This window comes from Brugia malayi (genome assembly GCF_000002995.4).
Source record: "Brugia malayi strain FR3 genome assembly, contig: Bm_v4_Chr3_scaffold_001, whole genome shotgun sequence".
NCBI classification, from domain to species: Eukaryota; Metazoa; Nematoda; class Chromadorea; order Rhabditida; family Onchocercidae; genus Brugia; species Brugia malayi.
Window position 1 is genome coordinate 12550944 of NW_025062477.1, and position 25803 is coordinate 12576746.

The 25803-nt window shown below is 22.4% G+C and overlaps 1 protein-coding gene and 1 further gene across 2 annotated transcripts; one reads left to right on the forward strand and one right to left on the reverse strand.

Annotated features, from left to right (window-relative positions):
• Window positions 1–3571: 3571 nt before the first annotated feature.
• On the reverse strand, window positions 3572–20909 carry Bma-irx-1 (Iroquois-class homeobox protein C36F7.1, putative; the record flags this gene model as incomplete). Its single annotated transcript, XM_043080968.1, has 6 exons — window positions 3572–3879; window positions 8296–9105; window positions 9736–9940; window positions 17226–17456; window positions 19662–19943; window positions 20868–20909. The coding sequence occupies 6 exons, from the start codon at window positions 20907–20909 to the stop codon at window positions 3572–3574; spliced, it is 1878 nt and encodes a 625-aa protein (XP_042936902.1).
• Window positions 20910–25189: 4280 nt separating this feature from the next.
• Window positions 25190–25278, forward strand: Bm15622. Its single transcript, XR_006228004.1, has one exon. The product of XR_006228004.1 is annotated as a pre-microRNA Bm15622 (primary transcript).
• Window positions 25279–25803: the final 525 nt, after the last annotated feature.

Consider the following 25803-nt stretch of genomic DNA (forward strand, 5'->3'; position numbering starts at 1 on the left):
TTAATCTACCAAAATTAGAAATAGTAATAAGAATTATTTTAATAGTAATATAATATCCGTCAAACTGCTAGCAATGTCAATAAATGAATTATTTCAGGAAAAAAAATTAAATTAAGTAAACTAAATAGTTAAACAAGCAGACTAAAACTAATCTTAGCGACTTTAATCTTTATTCTTTTCATTTCTTTTTGTTAACTTATCCATTTATATTTATTCATTTATTTATTAATTCCTCAATTTCATTCATTTTTTAATTCATTCAATTCATCCATTCAATTTTAATTCATTCAGTAAAATGGAATATTTGGCTAAGATAAATTTATTGCTTAATTTATTTTCATTTCTTTCTTTTCTCCTTTTCTTTTTGTAAACTTATTTATTTATATTTTTCGATTTATTCATTCATTTTTCAAATTCATTCATTCCTGAATTCATTTAATTGTTCAATTAAGGTAGAATATTTGCCTCAGATAAATTCATTGCTTAATCCATTCATTCCTTAATTCATCAATTCCATCATTCGTTTCTTAATTTATTAATTTCTTAAATCATTAATTCTTTCATTCATTTCTAAATTCGTTATTTTCTTAATTCATTTAATTAATTGGCTAAGGTAGAATATTTGCCACAGGTAAATTCAATCATTCCTTATTATAGCTAATGATAGAATGAGGAAAGTGAATGATGTGTTTCTCACGAGCCACCACCGTATGCTTATTAACTTTTTAAAATATTTGAGAGAAGTAGCAATCATGAAAAATTGAAATAGAATTTATTTGTGTGAATTTTTTTTTTATTTTAAATATTTATTACCTAATATAATTTTTCATTTTTAATTGTTTTCATTTTTTTTTTTTTTTTTTTTTTTTTTAGAATTTAAAAACTTTATTCCAGGAAATAAATTAATCAATCAATATTCTTTAATTTTTATTAATCATTGCTTCAATAAATATTTTGTATGTTTTTAAAATAAAATCAATGCACAGTGATTTTTATTGTTGATTGATAAGTTATAAAATAGAAAAGTGATAATTTAGGTAGAAAATAGGTAAAATTGCTATTCAAATTTATTCCTATAATCGATATTATTGTAAATGTATTAAAAAATCATCAATTTATCGTACAATTTGTGTTCAATTTAAGTTTTTTTTTTTCAAATTTAAAAAATTTTACATTATTCTTAGATATATAACTATTACTTTACCTAATGAACTTTTTAATATTTACAGTTCAGTTTGCTCATTGATAGCACAAAAATTATATTTTAAAAATTCATGGCAAAATATTTTTCGAAATTTATTGATTACTTCTGGATAATTCTGAAAAAATATTTAATAATATCACTATCTTTTCTCATTATTTTTTAAAGCTATTTTTATCGATGTAATTAAAACATTTTTTTTAGCTGTTTTAGAAGATTCAAGAACATTAATTAATAGAAAAATTAATTGCATTAAGATTTTAAAATAAAAAAAAAAAAATTGTTAATTTTAGTGAAATGTGTTCGATAAAAGAAATTGAAATATCAAAATCAAAGAACTGAAAACTTCTAAATGAAATACAACAAACTTAATCAAACTTATCAGTGAAAAGAGTTCATAAAAATGAATACTTAAAGGTGTTGTTTCTATTGTTTGATTAATTAATTCATCTTGGAATGTATTATTCAACTGAAATTGATTTTGAATAAGTTTAATTTCAAAAAATAATAAAAATGAAAAAATTACAATTCACACACATACAAAAATGAAAAAAAAAAAAAAAAAAAAGGAAGACGAAGTAAAAGAAAGAGAAAACAATTAGTTAATGAAATAGCAAATTTAACATTTTTATTGCAAGAAATAAAAGAAAATAAAAATGTAAAAGTAACGAAATGAAAAGATGTGCCATTTTTTTTATTTTTTATTTTTTTTTTTTTTTTTGTTTTGATTATTATCTGATTAAAAAATATGAATGAATGTAGAAAAGAATGAAAATGATAATTTGTAAAATTTATATTTATATGCCATAAAAATTAAACAATAAATAATATACCTAAATAGGTAGATAGGCACTTGCTAATTTAGGATACTGAACGAAAGAGAGAGGAAAAATGAAATGAAAAAAAAAAAAGAAACGAAATAAAAAATAGAAAAGAAATTGAAATTAAAAAAAAAAAAAAAACAAAGAAACCCGTTTTGTATGAAAACAACAAACATTTACGGTTTAAACCCAAGAAAAAAAGAAAATGAAAAATTGAATTAAACAGAAAATATTATTGAAAAATTTCACACATAATGAAGAAAAAAAAAAATTTGTGGGAATTCTTGGTACAATAACAAAAATAAAAAATTAAATTTTTTGTAGCAATAATTATGATTGAATTTAATTAGCATACTTTTCAAATTTTAATTTGCATATTTTTCAAACAAACTTCTTTTTTTGTTCTTTCAGTTATTCTGTAATTTTTAAAATTAAAGAAAAGGAAAAGGAAAAAATGAAGCAAAACTAAGAGAAGAGAAAATAAAAATATGCAAAAATTTTATATTTAATTATGAATGTTGCTGCTGTTGTGATTGCATATATAAAATTAAAAAAAAAAATCGTTTTTTAAATAATTAAAGTTTTAATAAATACTTAACAAATAAACGATTAGCTAAGACATACCAAAAAAAAAGTTCTTTTTTTTTCGTTAAAAATTAAAATTATTACTATTTTCATTTCTCTATTTCTATTTTATCCATACATAGAAATTATTTCTTTAATTAGAAAAAAAACGAAAAATTTAAAGAAATTAAAAATTAAATGAAGAAATTTTTTTTTTAAAAAAAAAAAAATAAGAATTTTTGCTGTGAAAAGTTAGAAAAAATTTGAAAAGGAAAAAAAAAGTTTGATAAAGATAATTTAAAAAAAAAAAAAAAAACTTTTCTTTTTTTTTGGTTAAAACAACAAAACAAAAGAAAAAAGTAAATAAACAAATAATATTTGGGGTGAAAAAAGAGCAACCGAAAATTACTAAAGCACCGCACATTTTCCACTGAATGAACAATCATTGATAGTAGTGCTACTGTGATAACGATTACAACTTTTCATCACATGGATATCATGATGATAATTTATAGTGATAATGACAATGATAATAGTAATTGATAGTGATAATAGTAATAATGACAGTAATAATAACAACATTCACAATTATTAAAGTAACGATTAGGTATTATCATATAAGCGAAAAAAAATAGAATAATGAAAGAAAAAGAAAGAGAAAGCGAGAGAGAGAGAGACGAGAAGAGAAGAGAGAAAGAAATAAAGGAATTAATTTTAATTTGAGATTATTATTTTTTTTTTTTCCTAATAACAATTTAGAATCTCTTTTTTTGTTGTTAAAAATATAATCATTTGCTTTAATAATTTCTTTCATTCAATTCTAGAATTTATTTCCCAAAATCTTTTTTTTTTTTCCGTAAAAATTTTCATAGAAAAATTTTTGAATTAAAAAATAAAACTTTTTTTTTTCATTTTTTGAAAGAAATGAAAATAGAAATAATAATACATATTAATATATACAATATATAAATAATAAAAATAATAATTAATACAATGAATTTTCCCAGGATTTATCGCTACTTTTACTCCTTTTACTATCATTTGGCGAATTTTCATCATCACAATCAATACTGCTATGATTGTTATTACTATTATTATTATTGTTGTTGTTGTTATTGCTATTGTTATTGTTGTTATTGTTTGTTGTAATCGCTATCATCCTTTCGTTAGGTGTTATTGTTGCACCTGTTGTTGTTGTTGTTGTTGTTGGTGTTATCGCTGATGGTGAAATTACCACAGGTGTAATAGGACTTGTTGCTGCAGATTTTGGTGTTCGCCATTGTGATATAGGTCCTAAAAAAAATTTAAGTTATAATTCAATTTTTTCTTCCAATTTAAAAAAAAAAAAAAAAAAACTTTGTTTATTTAATTAAAACAAAATACAAAATCAACTAATTAAATAACATAAAAAGTATTTTCCTTTCTTTTTTTTGCTTTTTTTAATATGTTATTCTTTTTTCACACCTAATTATAAGTTTATCAACTTTTGAAATTTAGCTTATCACTTCATTTTTCTTTTAAATTTTATTACTGATATTTAATTGTTGTTGTTATCGTATCATACAACGAAGTTATGTATTATTTTATCATTTACTCATTTTTGACAATTAATTAATTAGCTTGATTGTTGACTAATTTCTTTTCATACTCTTTGATAGTTTTCCTTCTAAGCCTTTAAAATATTATTTGTTATTTGTCAAATAAAAAAAGATGAAACAATGAAAAACAAAATAAAACAAAGCAAAACAAAGTTATGCTATTAACAACAAATCATTAATAAGCTATGGAAGAAATAATAATAATATAAAATACAAATTTCTTCCCTAACAATAATATAATACCAAATAGTACCAAAATTTTTATTATTAAATATTTCTAATATTAAATTTTTTAAATTTTGTCAACAAAAATTATTGTGAAATTTATCACTTACTAATGCTTCGGCCAGTTTAATGTTTTTTAAACTAAAAAATTTTTTAATTTTACAGTTCTAGTAACTACATGTAATTTAGAAATTAATAATAACTGTAGATAATAGATAAAGAAAAAGCAAATTTTAAATTTAAAATATTATTTCAAAAAGTCATTTCCAATTTAATTAATAGCATTTTTGCTATGAGAAGTATAATATCCGCTTTATTTGCAAAGTGACTAATATATAGATAATAATATTAATTAATATTTATCAGTGCTGACATGATAAAGAGAAAGAAAGAAAGAAAAAAAAAAAAAGGATGAAATGGGTAAAAAGTGGAAAAATAAAATGAGAAGGAATTTATTATGACAATATTATTTCAAATATTTCAATTTCAATCCTTTGGTTTTACATCCTTTTCATTTATCACTTTATCAAAGTAAACAAAAAATTTATCAAATATCTACGTACTTTTATTACAGTCAAACTAGATGAAATCAAAATTTATTACTGTTAATTATTATTGTTATTATTATTAATATTATTATTATTATTACTACCATTGTTATTATTTTTGTCAATTATTTTTATTGGATAATATCATTTCTCTCTCATTAATTATTCCATCATTATCACTATTATCATTCATTATATCATTACTAAAATGTTTGACATTCTTTTCATTTGGCATTAATTACCATCATTTTCATAATTCTAAATAGCATTTAAAATGAAATAATGCATAATATTCTTATTGAAGTAATAAATAATAGTGTATGTATGTATGTGTGTATGTGTGCATGTGTGCATGTGTGTATGACAAAGTGATAAAAAGACATACAGAAAGTATGGTGACACATGCTATCATGATTATGCTTTCAAGGACAGAAATAATTTGTGAGCTAATCAAGAGGTAAATCAACCGAAACCACTTCTCCTCTCGTCTTTCTCTTTTTTACTCCGAAAAATCTTACTAATCAAATCTGATTAATAACAAAGAGGAGAGAGAGAGAGAAAGAAAAAGGGAGAGAGAGAGATAATAATATAGATGTAATAATCTGTCATTCTTCAAATCATCATCGTCATCATTGTCATCATCATCATCGTCATCATCATTCAACCCCGACTAAACTAATACACAAATGGAATGAAAAGAAAGATTAAAATATGAAATAATATTTTTCATTTTACAAAAATTCGTTCTGATAATTTTATTATTATTAATATTTTAAAATTATTATTTAATTCAAAATTATTACTTAAATAAATTAATGTAAAAACAAAAACATCTAAATGAATGGAAAGATGTTTAATTCTTGTGTATCTCACGTGTACATTGTCTCAATTTTAGAAATTCTTTCTAATAATTTTATCATTATTAACATTTAAGTTGAAAATTATTAATTAATTAGATTAATACTAAAAAAAAAAAAGTCTAATCAATGGATATATGTCTAACTCACGTGTTATTACCTAAACAGATAACTTTTTATGATGAAAAAAAAAGAAGAAATAACAAGTTCCTCTTTATAAAATATCATGAAATATAAATTATTTATTTTATAGTTTCTTTTTTCTCCTCTTTTTCTCTTTCTCTGTCCCTTTCTTTTCCACTTGTATTAATTATTTAAATAATAAATGATAGAAATGTCATGGAGAGAAATAAGAGCAATATGAAGATAATATATTTATTACACTGGTATCGTAATAATAATGATAATTGTAATGATAATCGTTGATAACAGAAGTGTAGTAGTAATACAGATTGATAAGATTGATAATGAATTAGTTCATCATTGTTATCATCAGTAATATCATAGTTGTATAACATTATATGTTCTGTTATGTACTATATTTACAATTTTGTTTACATTTGATTCATTTGATTATTAAACGAGGAAATAGAAACGTTTGACCTGAATTAATTGAAATTATTAATAACCTTATATGTATGTACACATACACAACATACATGCACAGACACATACATACATACACATTCTCTTTATCATTTAATTATCACATCATTTACTCATCCATCTGTTAACACTGATAACCCAATTATAGTGATAACAATAAACGATAGTAATATATATTTTTGATTTTATATTATAATGTAATAAGATTCTCAAAATTTATTGTAAATTTTAAAATTTCATTTTTTAGGAATGGAAACAACAAAAAAAAAAAAAATAATAAGTGAATAGAGAAAAGAAATAAAAAAAAATTCATTGATAACATTGATTAACCTAATTAAAACGATAACAATAAAGTAAATTTAGAATTAATTAAAATTAATTTCTTTCATCTTTTTTTAAATTCGTCTTTAACTTTTATCGTATTTTCCCTTCATTTTTACTTCGCGTTTGTTACAGTTAAATGAAATTAAAAATTATATTTAAAATTAATAATTATATAAACAAAAATCTTTTTTATGCTTTTGTATTAATTATAATCTATTTTAACCATTATTACCAATTGTTTTTTCTCAGTTTTTTTTTTTAGATTTAAGGAAAATTTTTGAAATGCATAAAACTATTAATTTCATTTTTTTTTCTTTTTTATCTTTTTTAAATCCCTCATTTGAATTATTTCATTTATTGTTCCCTATTTGTCATTCAATATGCTTTTTCTTTTTTTTTTTTGGCTTTTGAAAACAAAAGAAGGAAAAACTTTTTTTTTTTAAAAAAAAAACAGTAATTATGATAAAAAACTTCCTTGTACTTCCTTTCTATCTTTTCATCATTTTTTTTTTTTTTCTTTTTATCAGTTAATTTAAACATATTGCTATATTAACAGTGATAGGCTGTACCGTGGTGCGAGGATGCTAAATATGTGAAATTTTGTTGACATTAGCGATTTAATATCAATGCAAATTATTATGTAACAAAAATCTTTCACTTATATATAATATTTTTTTTTTTATTATCAATGTTTTTCTCAAAAAAAGAAATTTTTTTCTTCTCATTTTCTTGCATAAATATCATATTTCAAGTACAATTATGATAAGAAACAAAAAGAAAAAAATAAAGCAAAATATTTAATTTTTTACTCACTAAAATTTTTAATGTAATAATCATTGCTAAGAGAACAAAGAGAATAGTTATTTAATTATACAAATTGTTGAAAAAAAATTTAAATTATCAATTAATTAAATAACACGCATATTTTCCTTTACTTCTAATAATTTATACTTATACTTTTTGTAATGTATTTATAATTATTTTTTATATTTTAATCACTTCTAATTTACTGTAATTTTAATAATCATTCATGTGTAGTACCAATTTGATGCTATAAATTGATTTAAAATCTTATAAAATTATACATTGATAAAATTTTCCCGAAATTATCCAAACGAAACATATATAATATAAAACTTAAATTATTAAGTGTTAATGAGATTTAATTTCTATCCTTAATAATACTAATAGGCAATTAATGCCACTCTTAAAACTGTTATATTCAAATATTTAGTGTAAATTTTAGAATACAAAATTTATAACATTGTTAGATATCATTACTAATGATAAATATTTATATTTTAAAAAAATATTAAAAAAATCATATTCGAAAAAAATAATACAGTGAAAATTAATGTTTTTATAACAAAAAAAAAAAAAAGAAAAAAAATTTACTCTTACAATAAGGTGCTGCTGTTTTTTCGTAAATTTAAAAAAGAAAATTATCAAAATTATTTTGTTGCAAATAAATTTGTTAAAATTAATTTTTCCACAAAAATTTTTTTTGTTGAAAAAGAATATAAAAAAGAAAAATGAAGAGAAAAAGCTAACCATTTGTTAACAATGTATTATTAGATTGTGTTGTTGATAAATGAGTTGAATGTATTGGATGATTTGTTGTTGATATTCCAGGCATTATTGCACCCATAAACATTGGATTAAATAGCATTGGTGATCGAATATGGCCTGCTTGTGCCATCATTGTTAATAATTCTGGCCTAGGAAATGGCATACGAATAGCCATTGCCATAGCTAATTGTTGTTGTTGATGATGATGATGATGTTGTTGATGATGATGTTGATGATGTTGATGTTGCTGTTGTTGTTGTTGCCATGGATGAAATTGTAAAAAATGATGCGGTATTTGACCATTAATAGCAGTAATAGTAGAAGCATTTGGAGGTAACAATGATGATGTTAATGGTAATGATTGTGATATTGATGATGATGATAATGTTGTTGATGATGATGATGATGATGGTATTGTTTGATTAATATTAATCATTGTTGAAGCGATATCAGATTGTACCATCGATTCTTGATCATCATTCCATGATTTTCTTTCAACTGATGTTGATGCACGTTCATAATCATCTTTATTACTACCATATCCGATACAACAATTATTACTACTATTTGCTTCACCTGTATTACTTGATAATGTTTCTGCAATAGACCAAATTTTTGTTTTCCTTGGTGTTGTTACTGTAGTACTAGTTGTTGTTGTTGTTGGTGTTATTGTTGTTGTTGTTGCTGATGATGATGATGATGATGATAATCGTGGTAAATTAATATTTGCTTCAGAACATGATGATTGTAATGGTGGAGTGATTGATTTTGATTGTATATCACCGGATGCATCTGAAAAAAAAACATACTTTTTAAAAATTAAATGTAATAAATATTTAATATAGTAATAATAATTAATAATTGTGATAGTAATAATAATTATTTAATTTGAAAAAATACATTTTGTTGATGTAATAATAAATAATAATACCAATAGTTATAATAATAAATATCTAATATAAAATATATATTTGTAGATGTAATGAAGAATAATATATAATAATACTAACACTACTAATAATAAAATGTCTAATTTAAAATATATGTTTTTTGATGTTTATTTGTTTTACATATTTATAATGAGTAGAAATTTTTCATTAAACATAAGAAAAAAACGTTTAATTAAATGATAATGAAAGTAATATCCGTTTTAAAATATATGTTTATTATTATTTTCTTTTTTTTTTTTTGGATGTTTTTATGTATTTATTAATAATTGGTAATGTTTAAAATGAATGAAAATTTTTCACTAAGCATAAAAAATTTTTAATTTAGTAATGATAACAAACAATATTTGAATTGTATGTTTATTTATTTACTTATTTAATTATTTTTTATTGTATAATAATAATAATTAATAATTGATAGCGTTTAAAATAAATTGAAATTTTTCATCACTTTAACATTTTTTTTTTAATTTACCGTGTTCACTGGTATCATTGATAACAACAGAGATATCACCATCAGATGCACTGCTACATGGACGATCAGAATGATTTTGCTCGGATGATGCATCAATATCACCTAAATCATCATCGTCATCATCACCTGGTCGATTACGCGGTGACCATGTCATCTTATTTTCCTTCTTTAATCGTCGACGAGCATTTGCAAACCATGTTGACACCTAAATTTATAATTTATTTCATTTATATTTTTTGCTTTCTTTACCAAAATTATTGTTTAATTAATAATTTGATTGATTAATTAATTAATACATCTAATTTTTTATTATTTATTTTTTCAAATTATTATTCATTCATATTCACTTGCATTATTTGATTCATTTAATTTTTTCATTATTTACTCAGTTAGTTGTTCAATTACTCAAATATTACATTCCACTCTTTTCATTTATTCACTCAATCAAATGTAAATATTTTGCTGATCATTGATCATAAAATAATAAAATTATTTTTGAAAACTTTTTGTTGTAATTCAAAAAAATTTGTCATAAAAACAAATGTGCAATTCTATTCATTTCAAAAAATTTACATGCATATAAATGTATGAATCAATTGAAAATCGTGCACTTATCAAAAAATAAATGTTTTTAAACGAAAACATTAGAAAGTTAAAATTTGAACTGATTAGATACGATTAAATGATAAAGGACAAATCACTGATCATTTTCATTTGACAATGTTGTTCTCAGCAAAACAAAATGATGTAATTTTTACACATTAACCTTTTGAAAAGCCAGAAAAAACGAAGAAAAATAAGTGTAATAGTCAAATTGTAACTAAATTTTTACAAGTTAAAAAATTGTAAAAATTTAAAATTTTCAAATATAATAAATATTTTTTTTATTTACATTAAAATAATAGTATTCAACTGAAAAGGATGAATTCCTAATGATAACGATAACAATAGCAATAATAATGATAAATATTCATAACATTCATAATAATAATAATAACTAATTGAAATTAAATACTCAAAAGGAAAGTTTAAGTTAGTGCAAAAAAGAAATTTCTGAATTATTGATAATTTTTCTTTTTTTTTTGTTGTTGTTATCATCGAAAATAAAATATTTTAAACTTATCTTTCATCAACTTAAAACATTTCAGTTTTTTTTTTTTTTCCAATTTCACTAACAAAAATGATTAATTTTAGTTGTCATTTTGTTTTTGAATGAAATTGAAATCAATTTGAAAATTTTATTAAATTTCATTCATTTATTATTTTGTTAAAAAATTTAAATATCAATAAATTGGAAGGAAGAGAGGGAGAGAGAGAGAGAGAGAGAGAAGAGCAAAAGAAAGATCATTTTAGAGATGAATTATTATTGAATATTATTAGTGACGACATATCATATTTTATGAGAAATGTACACCTGTCAAAACTATCTAAAATGAGAAAAGCTTATTAAGAAATAAGCTAAGGTATAAAATTTATTTCAGAATTAAAATTTGATCGAAATTTGATAACGATGAATAAAATCTGTTTGCTTATCTATCAATCATATTATTCAATAATAAAACAATTTGTTTTTAAAGTTTGTAAATGAATAAATATTTTTGCAAATTTAAATTATAAAAACAAAAAAAAAAAAAATATTATAGCCTAAATTTCTATTTTTTTTAAAAAAAAATGAAGCTTTTAATTAAGTTAGCATAGTATTTAAAAATTTTTTTTGAAATGAATTAATATTAATAAAATTAAAATATCTTTTAAGAAATCTTATAATCAAAAAAAAAAAAAAAAGGAATTGAATTTGTTTAAATCAATTTTTATTAATTGATTTAATTCAGACTGTAAGGTTACAAAAACAATTACAAAAATATGAATGATAAAAAATTTTATAAACAACTTTTTTCCATCATTTCAAATTATTTTTCTATCTTAATTATTTATTGTGATAAAGCAAAGATTAAAATTTAAAATTATAATTATTTGATTTTTATCACTTTTTGCACTTTTTTTTTTTTTTTTTTTTTTGAGGAAAAAACTGTTAAGTAAAAAAAAAAAAAAAAACGGAAAAAAATGAAATAAAATTTTAAGAATGTTATCAGGAAAATGATAATCCTTTTACCGGATATTATTTCTTCCCTCTATCATTTCCCATTTTTAAATGAATCATACATGCATTATACAATCATTTTCCATTCATTACGATTACTCATGAATGACGCAATTAATGATTTCATTGTTGTCATATATAAGCTGTAAAAATTTTTTAAATATGCCATACATATGCTAATAATTATTATTATTAGCAGTATTATAATAAAGCTTATTTAGCTAGTCTTTCATTAACATTAAAACCGGATTAAAACCGGATTGATAAGGCGGAAAAAGAAAACAAAAACCGTGCAAAAAAGATTAAAAATATTAAGTATGTTTATTCAAGCTAATCATGAGTTCAATTTATTTATGCAAAGAAAAAAGTTGTATTAATGATAACTGAAATTTCTTTATGTAATAATTTGAATTTATCAATAAAGATATGCAAATATTATATTACTGTAATCGAAAACAGAAAAAAAAACAATTATTAAATATTAAATTAATAAAAATAATCAATTATTTTTTTTTTTTTTATTATAAAGCTATAATGAAAACAAATAAAAATCAGATGTTTTAATTCAATTAAAAATAATTGAAGATAAAATTAGAAAAAAAGAAATGGAAGATATTAAGTATTGCAGTAGTAATAATAAACCAAAAGTTTAAAAATTAGCGTAGATTTAAATTTTAAAATTAAAAATCTAACAATGAATGCATAAATTATTCTGAAATGAATCAAATAATTAACACTTTAGACTATAAACATATATCAAAGTATCATTTGTCTTTTTATTTTTTGTTTTTTTTTTTTTTTTTTTTTTATTCCCATAAGACATATTTAATTTTTAAAAAAAAAATCAATTGGCATAAGTATTTCAAAAAAAAAAAAAAACCAAAACTGAGATCATTTAAAAAAAAAAAAAAATGAAAAAATGAAGTACAAAGCAATAAAATCTTTTTAATCCATCTCATTATCAAAAGAGAGAGAAAGGGAGAGAAAGAGAACGAAAGAAAGAAAGAAAGAGAGAGTGAAAAAAAAAACGAATAAAATGTATTCATTCTGTATTTGAACACATTTACTAATTGATGTTGAAAAAATAAAAAAATTAAAAACATATGTTAAAAATTATTTCTAATATTAACAATAATAATATTATTTTTTATTTTAAATTTTAAAATATACCATTTGTCTTTTATTTTATCATTTAATTAAAAACTTTAATGAAAATTTAAAATAACATTACTACTTGCTAAAATAACAAATAGTACCATTGATACTAATAAAATCAGTAATTTTTTAGAAAGGAAAAACAGTGTAAAAAAAAATAATAACATTTCTGTAATAATTTTTTTTTTTTTTTTTTTTTGTAGATAAAAGTAGTAAATTGAAAGAGTCATTTTTAAAGGAAATGAAAACCGAATATTATATTATTTATTAATAAAATTTGCAAGAAAAAAAGCGAATAAAATTTACAACTTTTGAAGAAAACAAAATATATAACCATTTACAATTAAAAATTTAAATTCATTCAAAAAAAAATAAATAAATAAAAATAAATTCTTTTTTATAATTATGAAGGAGGAGCTGACTGATTACTACTTTGTGAATATTATTAATATTATTATTTTGTTTATTATTACTATTATTACATGTATTGGTGTTAGTATAACTATCATTACTGCTATTATTATCATTACTATTGTCATTATTATCATTATCATTATTATTGTTGTTATTATTATTATTTCTTACTGAATATTTAATTCTTACTAAATATTATATTCGAATTAGTTTTTTTTTTTTCTTCTTTCTTGCATCAGATAATTCTTTTTAAACAAAATGGTATAAATAATTAAATCGAATAATGTGATTATTTTCTAGTTTAAATTCATATTTTATCTATAAATGAAATTTGTAAAGTACATTTTATTAATTAACATTTTCTGCTACCGTAACACTATTCAATAAAGAAATAAATAAGAAAAAAAGAGAAGAAAATTGTTAGAAAATTAAATGATAATTCATTTCATATTAAATTAATAACAAATATCCTTTTTCTACTAATTCTTTCTTTCTTTCATTTTATTTTATTTTTTTTTTATTTATTATTTTTGTTGACCCCATCATACACTTTTCCATTCTTTTCTCGTCATCTTATCCATTCCGGTTAGTTGGTTAATTATGATCTTTCTTGTTTGCAAAAAATAAAAAAATGCAATTACTTCATCTATTCTCTTTCATACTCTCTCTCTCCCTCCCTCTCTCTCTCTCTTTCTTTCTTTCCTCCACCTGCTAAATTCGCTTTTATGTTACCGCTAATTTAACAATGTATATGGAATTTTCATCTCATTACTTTTGTCATTTCCCTTTTTTCCTGTTTTTTTTTTTGCAGTTTATAAAAATTTATATTATTTTACAATTACCACTTAATTACCACTTTTAAAATATTTATTACATTATATTACCATATTATTTGATATTATAAAGCTAACAAATATATTAAATTATTGATTCAAAATTTTCAAATAAGTAAATGTCTTTTTTTCTTCCTTCTTTTTCTTTTTCTCTCTCGCTCTTGCTCTCTCTCTCTCCTTCTCCTTCTTTCTTTTTTGCAATATTTTATTTATTTTAATTAGAATTAAAGGAAAATGTAAACAAAAATAATGGAAATAGTGTATTTCCACAAAATGATCGATTACAATGTAATATTGAATTATAACGATGTCAACCGATTCATTATGATAGTGTGCATGTGTGTGTGTGTGTGTATGTCTATGTATGTGCGTGCATGTGTGTGTGTGTGTGTGTGTATGTATGTGTGTGTTTATGTGGTACCATCAAAAATTTCTTGACATTATGATGGATTGAAAAGAATTGAGAAAGAAAAAGATACCGCAACTACAATTAATGTCATTAATAGGTAACAAGTGATGACACTTTAATCATCAAATAACACTCAATGAAAAACTCTGATTAAATTGGATAAAATGTTAAAAGTAATTATCCTTTGATATAATCTGTAAAAATCTGTAATATAATCTATTAAAAAAAAAAACAGACAAACAAACAAATTTATAATAATAAAAAAAAGATTTAAGTAAACCATAATTAGTTTAAAAGAAAGAAAGAAAGATACTATTTAATAGTAGTGAAAAATTTTTGAATAAAATATTTAAAATATAAAAATTATTTGGCGCAGAAAAATTTTTAAAAAAAATTTGATTTTTTTTTTTTTTAATAGAAAAATATAAATTTTATGGTTGCATATAATATTTTGCATATTGCGGTGGAATTTTTAAAAAATTAATTGTCAAAGTATTAGATGGATGAAAAAAATAAGGAAATTAGTTTGTTCTTTATATTATGTTCAAGAATTATAGACATTGAAATTTTTAAAATTAATTACTAAAGTATTTTAAAATTAATATTACAATTATATCTGTAGTTATTTCTGGTATTACTATAATTACTAACAAATAACAATAATAATAAGTAAGTAATAAATAATAATAAATGAATCAATAAATATATAAATAATAATTAATGAACAAACAAATAAAATTCATTTAATTAAAACGATTCATTAAAGAATAAAAATTACTTTCCTCTTTTTTTTTTGCTAACTTTCTCTCTCTCTCTCTCCCTCCTAATTTTTCCCTGTTTAAACGATTTATCCTACTAATACCTAAGAATAAAAAAACACTTGATTTTGATTGATTAAATGATTCTTTAAGTAGTATCACTTCAGGAAGTAATCCAATCAAGACGAATATATTACAAAGAGTGACCGCTTTGCCTTTTTTTTTTTTGCTTTTTGTTTTGCTTTTGCTTTGTTTGTTTATTTGTTTCACTAATCTTTTCTGCTACAATAAATACTCATTTAAGGTATTAGTAGTACTACTACTTATTAATGAAATTAATAATTAAATAGCATAAGCAGCAGTTAGAATAAGAAAGTGAATGAGTAAAGAGGAAAAAAGTGAAGGTCAATTTCATTTTTTTTTTTTTAAATTTATATAGCCAATAAACGATTTTTAAATGTAAGTTATTTTCGTATAAAATCAAAAAAAAAAATTCAAATTTTTTTAAAAAAAAAGTTAAATTCATTGTAACAATTATATAATAATAATAATTTTAATCAATTGTTTTTATCTAATCTAACATATTCTGAGAGTTTTTTTTTTTTTTTTTTTTTTTTTTTTCATTAAACAAGTTTTTCTTTTATTAAAATTTCATTTAATACAAAAATGGAAATATTTTAAATTGTTATGAAATGAAACTAAATGATATCATTTCAAATTCATATACTAATTTTTTTTTTTTTTTTAATGGAAGGAAAAATTTATTTATCAATTTTTATTAATGAAAAAAAGAAATATAATCCATAATCCATAATTCATGTAAGAAAAAAAAGAAAATTTTACCAAACTCTTAAAATTTCAACTTTTCTAACTATCAATTGTTTATAATTAGTAAAGAATAAAAAAAAATTTGTTTAAAATGAATAAAATTTCTGAACGAAATTTAAAAGAAAAAATTAGTTTATCATTTCTAATAAACAATTTTTCCGGAAAATGTCGCTCACTCTCCCTTTTTCTCTCTCTCTCTCTCTTTCATTTTGCTTCTAATTTCTTATTTCTTTCATTTCAATCTATTTCAATTCATACTTATCTTCTTCCTCCTATCTTTCTCTCTTTTCTTTCCCTCCCTCTCTCTCTCTCTCTCTCTCTCTCTTGCTCATTATGAATTTTTTGTTGTTACCAACAAATTAAATGAGCAAAAGACGAAAAAGTTGCTAATAGATATGGAAATACTTTGATAATAATCTTTGACCTATTGTCAATTAATAAATTTGCTAATTAATTCTCTCAGAAGGGAAAGAAAATTAGAAACTAAAATAACCAATGAAATTAATATAAACATTTATTCAAATTAATCAAACTAATTAATTTTTTTTTTTTTTTTTTTTGCAAAAAATTTTGCTTTATTTTTTGTTGGTGAAATTTGCAGATAAAATGTTTTCAATTCTTAAAGTATCATCTGAATTATAATGAATGAATGGTAAATTAATTTTCATTTTAATTTCTAATTTCCTTTAAATTTTTTGAAAATATTTTGGTTCAATCAAATAATATTTGATAAAATTTTTTTTAGCAAAGAAAATGAATTTGCAATGAAGCAGGAAAAATTCATAATAATATTTATTATTTTTTTTTTTTTTTTTTTTTTTTTTGATTCAAATCTATTATTGAATAAATTTTTTAAAAATTTGCTTATTATTTAAATAACATTACAAATTATATACATTTAAATATTTTATAAAATTTTGTAAAATAAGTAGAAAGAAAGAATTGAGAGAAAATTATTTAAAATTGATAATTTAAAAAAAAAATAAAATAACCTGTGTTAAAGTCATTTTAGTGAGTAATGCAAGCATAATTTTTTCCGCTTTTGTCGGATATGGATTTTTCCGATGCTCATTAAGCCATGATTTAAGTGGCGCAGTTGTTTCACGTGTTGCATTTTTGCGCCGCGTACCATCCAAACCACTAGCATATGGATGATATGGCATTGGATCGAAAAAATAACCGGAAACTGCCCGTACCGCACCAATCATTTCTGGTTTCATTTCCTGAAAATAACCAATAAAATTAAGTGAATTATTTAATTTTTTTTTTTTTTTTTAATTTCAATAATTATTCATCAATTTATTACTGATATATGTATGTAAAATTAATTACAAATGCTAGCTTTATTGCTTTTTTTTTTTATTCATTCCCTCTTTCTTTCTTTAAAAAAAGTTTTTTTTAAGAGGTAAATTATCCGAGAGGAAATGAGAGAAAGAGAAAGAAGTTAGAGAGAAAATTATTTTGTAAGAAATAAGCAAAAATGAATAATTTAAATTTTTTTCCCTTTTTTGAAGGTAATAATTAATACAAAAATGATATTTTCAATTTCTAAACAATTACATAATTGTATGGATGAAATGTTTGATATGCTTCAATAAAAAGGGAGAGAAAGAGAGAGAGAGAGAAAAAAAGAAAAAGAAAAAATGGGAGAGGAATAAATTTGTTATACAAAAATGAAAGCAGAGAAAGGGAGAGAGAGAGAGAGAAAAAAAAAGATTTTTCGTTTCTTTTATTTTCTTTTGAAAAATTATCATTACAACAAATCATCGTGTTTTTTCACTTATTTAATGCTTTTTCTTTTTCAATGATGAGCGAAATTGATTTCTGATTTAATTATGAATTCAATTAATATTGTTCTAACTGCTAAATAATTAAATTAATTTGATGAATTAGCAATCAATTAAACTGATTTTGTTAGCAAATGGAATAGTTTCTTCACTGAAAATTTTGATCACTGCATGTTATTATTATTATTGGTTATATTATTTTTAACAATTAGATTAATTATTAATGGAGGAAAAATATTATTAATTTTCAAATTCAAATGTGACTTTTGAAATTTTCGTCACATTTTTTTAGATCCTGAGGTCTCAACAAAATGACGCAGAAAGATAATAAATAACTGAGTAATTAAGTGCGACTAATAATTGTATTGACAATTGACATGTTAGAAATTAATAAATTGAGAAATGATGTTACAATTTTAAATATTTAAATATTCATTTCATTTGTTAATATAAATCACAGGCCAAGACTAACAATGTTTAAATGAATCATATTGTTACTTTTCTATCTTCAAAAATAATTTCCCTTTAAGGTAATGTTTGTAATTTGAAAAAAGAAATTTCCAAAATTAAAAAATAAAAAAAATTTGATTTTTTTGATTCATTCAATTTTTTTTATTTTAAAATTTCATATTTTATTCAGCAAGCATATTGTTATGAGCACGTTACTAACTAATATGGTCACAATTATTCTAATTTAAAAATATGGAATAGTAATAGTGATTAGTGATGGTAATAATGATGATTACAACAATGGTAATAGTGATGATAGTGGGAGTAATGATAATAGTAATGATGATGACGATGGTGGTGATGATAATGATTAGTGATAGTACTGGTATGATGGTGATAGTGATAATGATTAGTACGATAATGAGTGATGTTGATAGTAGCAAAAGTAATGATGATGACGATGGTAGCGATGGTAATAGTGATGGTGATTAAGGTGGAGGTGCATCATCATTATTCATTTGGAAGAGTTAATGACATTATCATTAGTCGAACATTTTAGACATAATGATTAAAAGACTTGCAAAAACTCTCTTCGGTACTTTGGAGGACGTTAACTGAAACACAAAATATTGTTGTTCCAACAAGTTATTAATTAAATAAAATGAAAAGAATGACAGCAAAAAAAAAAAAAAAAAAGGAAAAAAAAACGAAATAAAGGGAAAGGAAGAGAAGAAAAGAAAAATTCCGAATAAAGAGAGGGAAAAAAATCAATTTGGGCCAAACTTTGTATTAAATTATTTAATTCATCATTTATTCTTTTCAATTTAATTTTATGCTATTGTTGAAATTTTGTTTTTGCCTTCTTCTTTTCTGAATTTAAAAATAAATAAATAAAATGAGAATGAAAAAAAAAAAAAAAAACAAAATGATATACATAAAAGATATTAAAAATTGTATAAACTAGCATTTATAAAACTTTTTTAAAAAGAAACATTATAATTTCTTTGTCAAACAAATGGAAGGGAGAAAAGAGAAAGAGAGAGAGAGTGAAAAAGAAAGAAGAATATATGAAAAGTGAAATTATTTTACAATGTTATCAGTTATTTTATTTTTATTACAATTTTGATTCAAAATAATTTTTTTATTACTTGTTTTTATAAACAAGTAATTAGCAAAAAAAAAAAAACTTACTGCAGGATGTAAACCGGGATAAATGGCAGGAAAAGGAAGTGCACCTTGAGCCATAGCTGCCCTGAATGCAGCTTCATGTTCCATTGGATGCGGAAAACCGGCTAAACCACCGGGTGTCAGCAGTGGTCCACTGGCATTCAAAAATCTCGTCGTATCACCGCCACCACCACCCATTTCATCAGCATTATTACTACTTATTGAGGTTGCAACCGGAACATTACCAACTAATGTTGATGGTTGTTCCGTTTTAACCGGTGTAGACGGTTGTGAGGCAGCCAGCAACTGTAATAAATTGAAAATAACAATTCAAATATATACACAAATATTTTCTTTTTAAATATTATAAATTTTAATTTGAAATTCCTTAATAAAAATAAAATTTATAACTTAATTTAGAGCTCTTTTTTTTCTTCCTTTTTTTTCTAACCTTTAACCTTTTCCTTATCTTTCATCGTTTCCTTTTCTCATTGTTTGAAAAGCAAACATACGATTAAAATGTACAGAAGAAGAAGAAAAATGAAAACTTACTCGTAAAATATTTAGCATTTCAAGTTGATAAAAATTCGTTTCTTCTCTTTATCTATTAAATTTATTCAAAATTTTTCCTTTTTCCTTTTTTTTCTGATTAAAATAATAAATGAATAAAAATAGATGAAAAAAATAGAAGGAAATATTTGAAGTAGAAAATTAATCTGCTATAAATATGAATAACTTATTATGAACTTCTTATAATTAAATTAATTAAAAAGAATAAATCAATTTTAAATACAAAACAAAAACAAATACCAAAAGAAAAAAGGAAAATAGAAAAACGACGACAAAAAAAATATGAGTAAATAATTATTACTATTTCTATTTATATCACTACTATTGTTATAAATTAATTAACAAAATTTACTCCTACTCTTTTGTTCCACCTATTATTTTTACTACTTATTACTTTTACCTTTACTACTTACAAACTACTCATTATTACTAGTTAAAAACAGAAACACAACAGATTAACTGACTAAAACTAAGCTTTTCTATACAATATGGCATTATTTATATAGATATTTATGAACGAACAAAAAAAAAAAAAAAAAAAAAAGAAAAAAAAAGGAAGAAAGGAAGAGTTTCTTTGGAAAATGAATTTATGCCGAACAGAATGGATAGTTTTGGATAGTTAGATTGATGATAGGTATATATATATTGTTGTTGACACACCTGAGCATTGAATGCAGCTGCTGCCGCCGGATTGAATGCCATCCGCGATTTGCTGAAGTTGTTGTTTCTGTTTGATGATGATGGTGGTGATGTTGATGATAATGATGATGATGGTGTGATAATAATAGTAATAATGAGGTAATATCGAAGAAAATGATAAGAAATATTTGGGAGATATTATGCAGTTTATATTCAGTTAAATAATCGTCACCAATTGTTGCTGCTGTCACCAGCTGTTATTGATGCTACTGCTGTTGTTGTTGTTGTTATTGTTTTTGTTGTTGTTGCTGTCAGTAATATTGGTGTTGAATGCTATCAGTGAATTAAAATGATAGCAGATAATGATGATGGTAGTGATAGTGATAGTGTTGTTGAAGATAATATTGTTGAAGATAAGAAATGATAATAGAAAGCGAAAATGTTGCTATTGATAAGGTTAGCAGTAGTAGCAATGGCAACCAAATATATGATAATAAAAATTAATTTTCTGATAAAAAAGGTTTTTTCCTGAAATAAACCTGAAATTAAAAAAAAATATGACATTTGTAGCAATATTTTTTAAAAAAAATGGAGAAAAAAACGACGTTTTAACTTACAATATCAAATTAAATGTAAATAAATCATAAATAAGCAAAATAAACAAATAAATAAATAATAAATTTGCAAATATTATTAAACATATGATTGATATGATTCAACAATATTATTATTTCTACTATTTTATATAAAAGTTATTGTTGATTAAATTTCAAATATAATTTATCTGTTCGTTAAATAAAAGTTTTAAAAGAAAAAATTTTTATTTTATTTATTTTTTTATATATAAAAAATTAAAATACACCAAGAGATTTTTTTTTTTTTTTAAAAAAAAAAGGAATAATACTAATAATTATACATTTAACAAATTATTTGTATAAAATGTATGAAACATAATGAAACTATTTGTGTTTCTGTAATGTACTAATGTAACAAATGAAATTAATAATGTCTAACAAAAAGAAAAATTTCTTAAAATGAAAAAAAAAATGAAAAATAACGCAACAGCAATTTGTTTGATAAAAACATGATGTTCATCGACATGCTAACAGGTTTCTTGACGTTTGTACCCGATATATATATATGGTTGATTTTTAGTTGATAATAATGATTGAAAAAAAAAAAAAATGAGAGATGATGAACAAACTGGGTAAGATTGTCGGATGAGAAGAGAAAAGTGATCATTGTTGAATGTTGTGTAATTATTGAATTGCATTAAAAAAAAAAGTAACGAATTCAAAGTTGGAAATGATTAAATAAGTTGTTCAACTGTAAAGTACAAATATATTGTTAAATTTTTTTTTTTTTTTTTTTTTTTTTTTTTTTTTAGAGAGAATTAGTTTATTGATGAAAAAATTTGTTAGTAAATAATAAATATATATTGCCGCAATTATTATGCATTATTATTATTATTTTCATTGTTGGTAAATTGATTAATTTTTTTGAAATATATGACAAATTTCAATTTTTTTTTTTAACAAAATAAAGTAATGTCATTTTTCCATTTGTTTTTTTTTTTTTTTTTATAGCTCATATATTGTGTATTATAATAGCTATTTACTAAAGAATTGAAGGGAAATTAAAAATGGCTCAAATTTGCAATTGAAAATAGTGATAAAGTGGAGAGGATGATTAAACAATTGAATGACTAAATGAGTAAATATTTTATGATGATCATTTCAGACTTTAATGGTATTAGTTATAGAATTTGACTACTTTTGTTAGTAATTCAAAATAAATAATTAATTAGTGAATAGAATTAAAATGGTATTTGAAAAAATCTTCAAAAGATTAGGTAAGCAAAAAGAGATAAATCGTGTGAAATACACTTTGGCTATTTCTGACGAAACAAGATAAACAGAAACGTCTGAAGCTTTTAAATTAAACAAAAAAAAAAGTAATAATAATAACGCTTAACAAATTTGAACATTAAATTTTCTTTTTTTTTTTACTCATTTTTTTTTTTTTTTTTTTTGCTGAAATTATTAAATTCATACCTTCTAGTTTATTCTATTCACTTTTATACTTTTGTATATATTGATAAAATTTTATCTTTTTATCTATCATTATATTTATCTATACTTCTTAGCTGAAATTAATTCATTTTTAAATTTAATACTCATATATTTTATTATGATTCTCATTTATTCTTTTCCTATTTAATGATAATTAATTATACTTATATTGTTAACTAGGTTATCGTCTTTCTGTTCCGATCATGTAATATATGTCTTTGATACGTTAATAAAACGTGAAATGTAAAAATGTAAAAATTGTCATAGTTGCTGATCCAGTTGATCAGTATCAGTCGCTATGCCATCATCAATCAACACAACGAATCATTCATTTCTATCTGGTAATTGGATTTCTGCGCGCAATTTACCCGACTGTACCATCTAAATTGAAGCGGTAAATGTCAGTCAAATAAATGAACATAATTAAACGGTACAATATGAAGAGAATGAAGATAACAAGGAAGAATTAAACAAATTTATTAAAATTGTTGTTATTGTTATTATTACTTTTCTTTTTTTTTTTTTTAATAAAGAGTAAGGAAGCGGAAAAGATAACAAGAAAGGGAATAAAACAGAGAGAGAGAGAGAGGGGGAGAAATAAAAAAAAAGGAAAAAGAAAGATTGAAATGAAATGGTCGATAGTGATGAAAAAAAGATGGTGAATTTATAGCACTACAACCCGCAAAGATTGTCATCATACAACCACTGACTCACTAACTAACTAATTGACTGATTGACTGACTAACTGATTGACTGATTGACTGACTGACCGATTAACTAATCGACTGATTGAATGATTTGATGAGAATGTAAGAATATTGTCATTATGTTGTAACAACAATCAAGCATTATCAATGTAATATGCTTGATAAAGTTATGTTTAACAAATATGCGCTCGAATTTTTTTTTTTTATTTTTTTTTTTTAACAACAATCGAAATGAGATTAAAAAAAAAAAAAAAAAAAAAGAAAGGTTAAACGTATATAAGTATGGATAGTAAAATAATCCATAATGATGATATGATACGGAATGGAATGAATGCAAATTTGAGGACAGTTAAATAATAACAGTAATAATAATAATGATTATATCAATAGGGAAGAATGAAGGCAACTTTACAAAAGATTAATGATGATAATAATGTGGAATTGAATGGAAAATATAATCTTTATCAAGGTTAAATAATGATGCGAAATCGAATGAAGGTGAAATTTTTGAGAATTTTAATAAATAATGATGATAATAATATTGAAAGATAAAAATGAAAATAATTTTCTAATGAGACTGAATGTGATAATGATGATGACGCGGAACGAAACAAGGGCATAAACTTTTAGTGTGATTAGTAGTGATAATAATGCTACAAAATAGAATAAAAGAGTAATTTTTAAGGAAACTAATAATAAGTAGTAATAATAATGGCAATATATTAGTGATAAAAATAATAACAAAATGATAATAATGATAATGACGATGATAGTAATATTAATTATAATATAAATAATAATAGTAATAGTAATAAAACGGAATATTAGTTATTATAATAACAGCTGATAATAATAATAATAACTAACAATAATAGTTAATAACAATAATAACATTAATAATAATAATAGCTAACATAATTGTGGTATTAATAACAGTGGTATTAATAATAACTAATAACAATAATAATAAAATGATGATAATGATAATGACAATTATGATGATAATGATGATGATGATACGGAACGGAATGAAGAGAATTTTCTCGTATGAAGAGAAATGATTGTTTAGAAGTTGACGGATAGATGTAAGCGTGGCAAATGGTGTGGGTTTTGTTCGACAACACTCCCTCCCTCCCCTTTCCCCTACCCCTGTTGAATTGCTTGTCGAACACGTTGTTCACGAATGTTTCGAGATAGGTGGTCGATGGTTGGAGCTGGGCTGATCGGTAAGAAAATGAAGGTGGAGAAAGAGGGGAAAGGAAAAAGGGAGGGGAGAGGAGGGGACAAAAATGGTGAAGGGTATTCATCAATGGATAGTCAAGTCCCCTTTACCTCCCACTTCCCCTCTGTTCCCCGTCATTCGAATATTTGAGGCCAACCCATTTCAATAACTCCACCTATCATTATCTCTGCACCTTCACTGGGTAATATCAATTTACCCGCCCTCATTTGGGTTGGGCCTATTTGTTCAACAATTCCGCCTTATCCAAACTACTCGTTTTTCATCTTAACTCATATATCATATCAATATCCTAAAATTTTACCTATTAATCCATTAAGATAACTCTCTCTCTCTCTCTTTCTTTTAGAGGCAGAAGTTAGAGGGAAGGCGGAGTTTGACAGATGAACAGAGAGAAGGAGAGAGAGAGAGAGAAAGAATGAAAGCGAAAGAGCAAAAACTTGTTGTTATTGGATGTTTGATACGGTAGCTACCAAGTGCTAAGTATAATGTTCCCATTTTTACATTTTGTTTATGTCAACTTTACATGATAATAATAATAATTATAGTGAGTGTGACTAACACTGATAATATATTGATGATAGTGATAATATTATCATAGAAAATGAAAAATAACGTAATGGTGAAAATAAGTAATAACAATAATGATAATTGGAATAGTTATAAACTTTGATAATATTGATATGTGATCATGACGATGACAATGATAACAGTTAATATATTTTATCAGCAGTGATAGTGATGGTGACATAATTGTAATTATGAAAATAGCTGTTAGAATAAACTAATTGGTGATTAAATAATATTTTACTTAATAAAAAAATTTTGATTATGTACATAGTTTATAAATTAACATATATTTCAATCTTTTCTAGAGATATTATTTATAATGTCGCATTCGTAATTCCATTTATCATTATTATCCGAGTAGTAAGTTA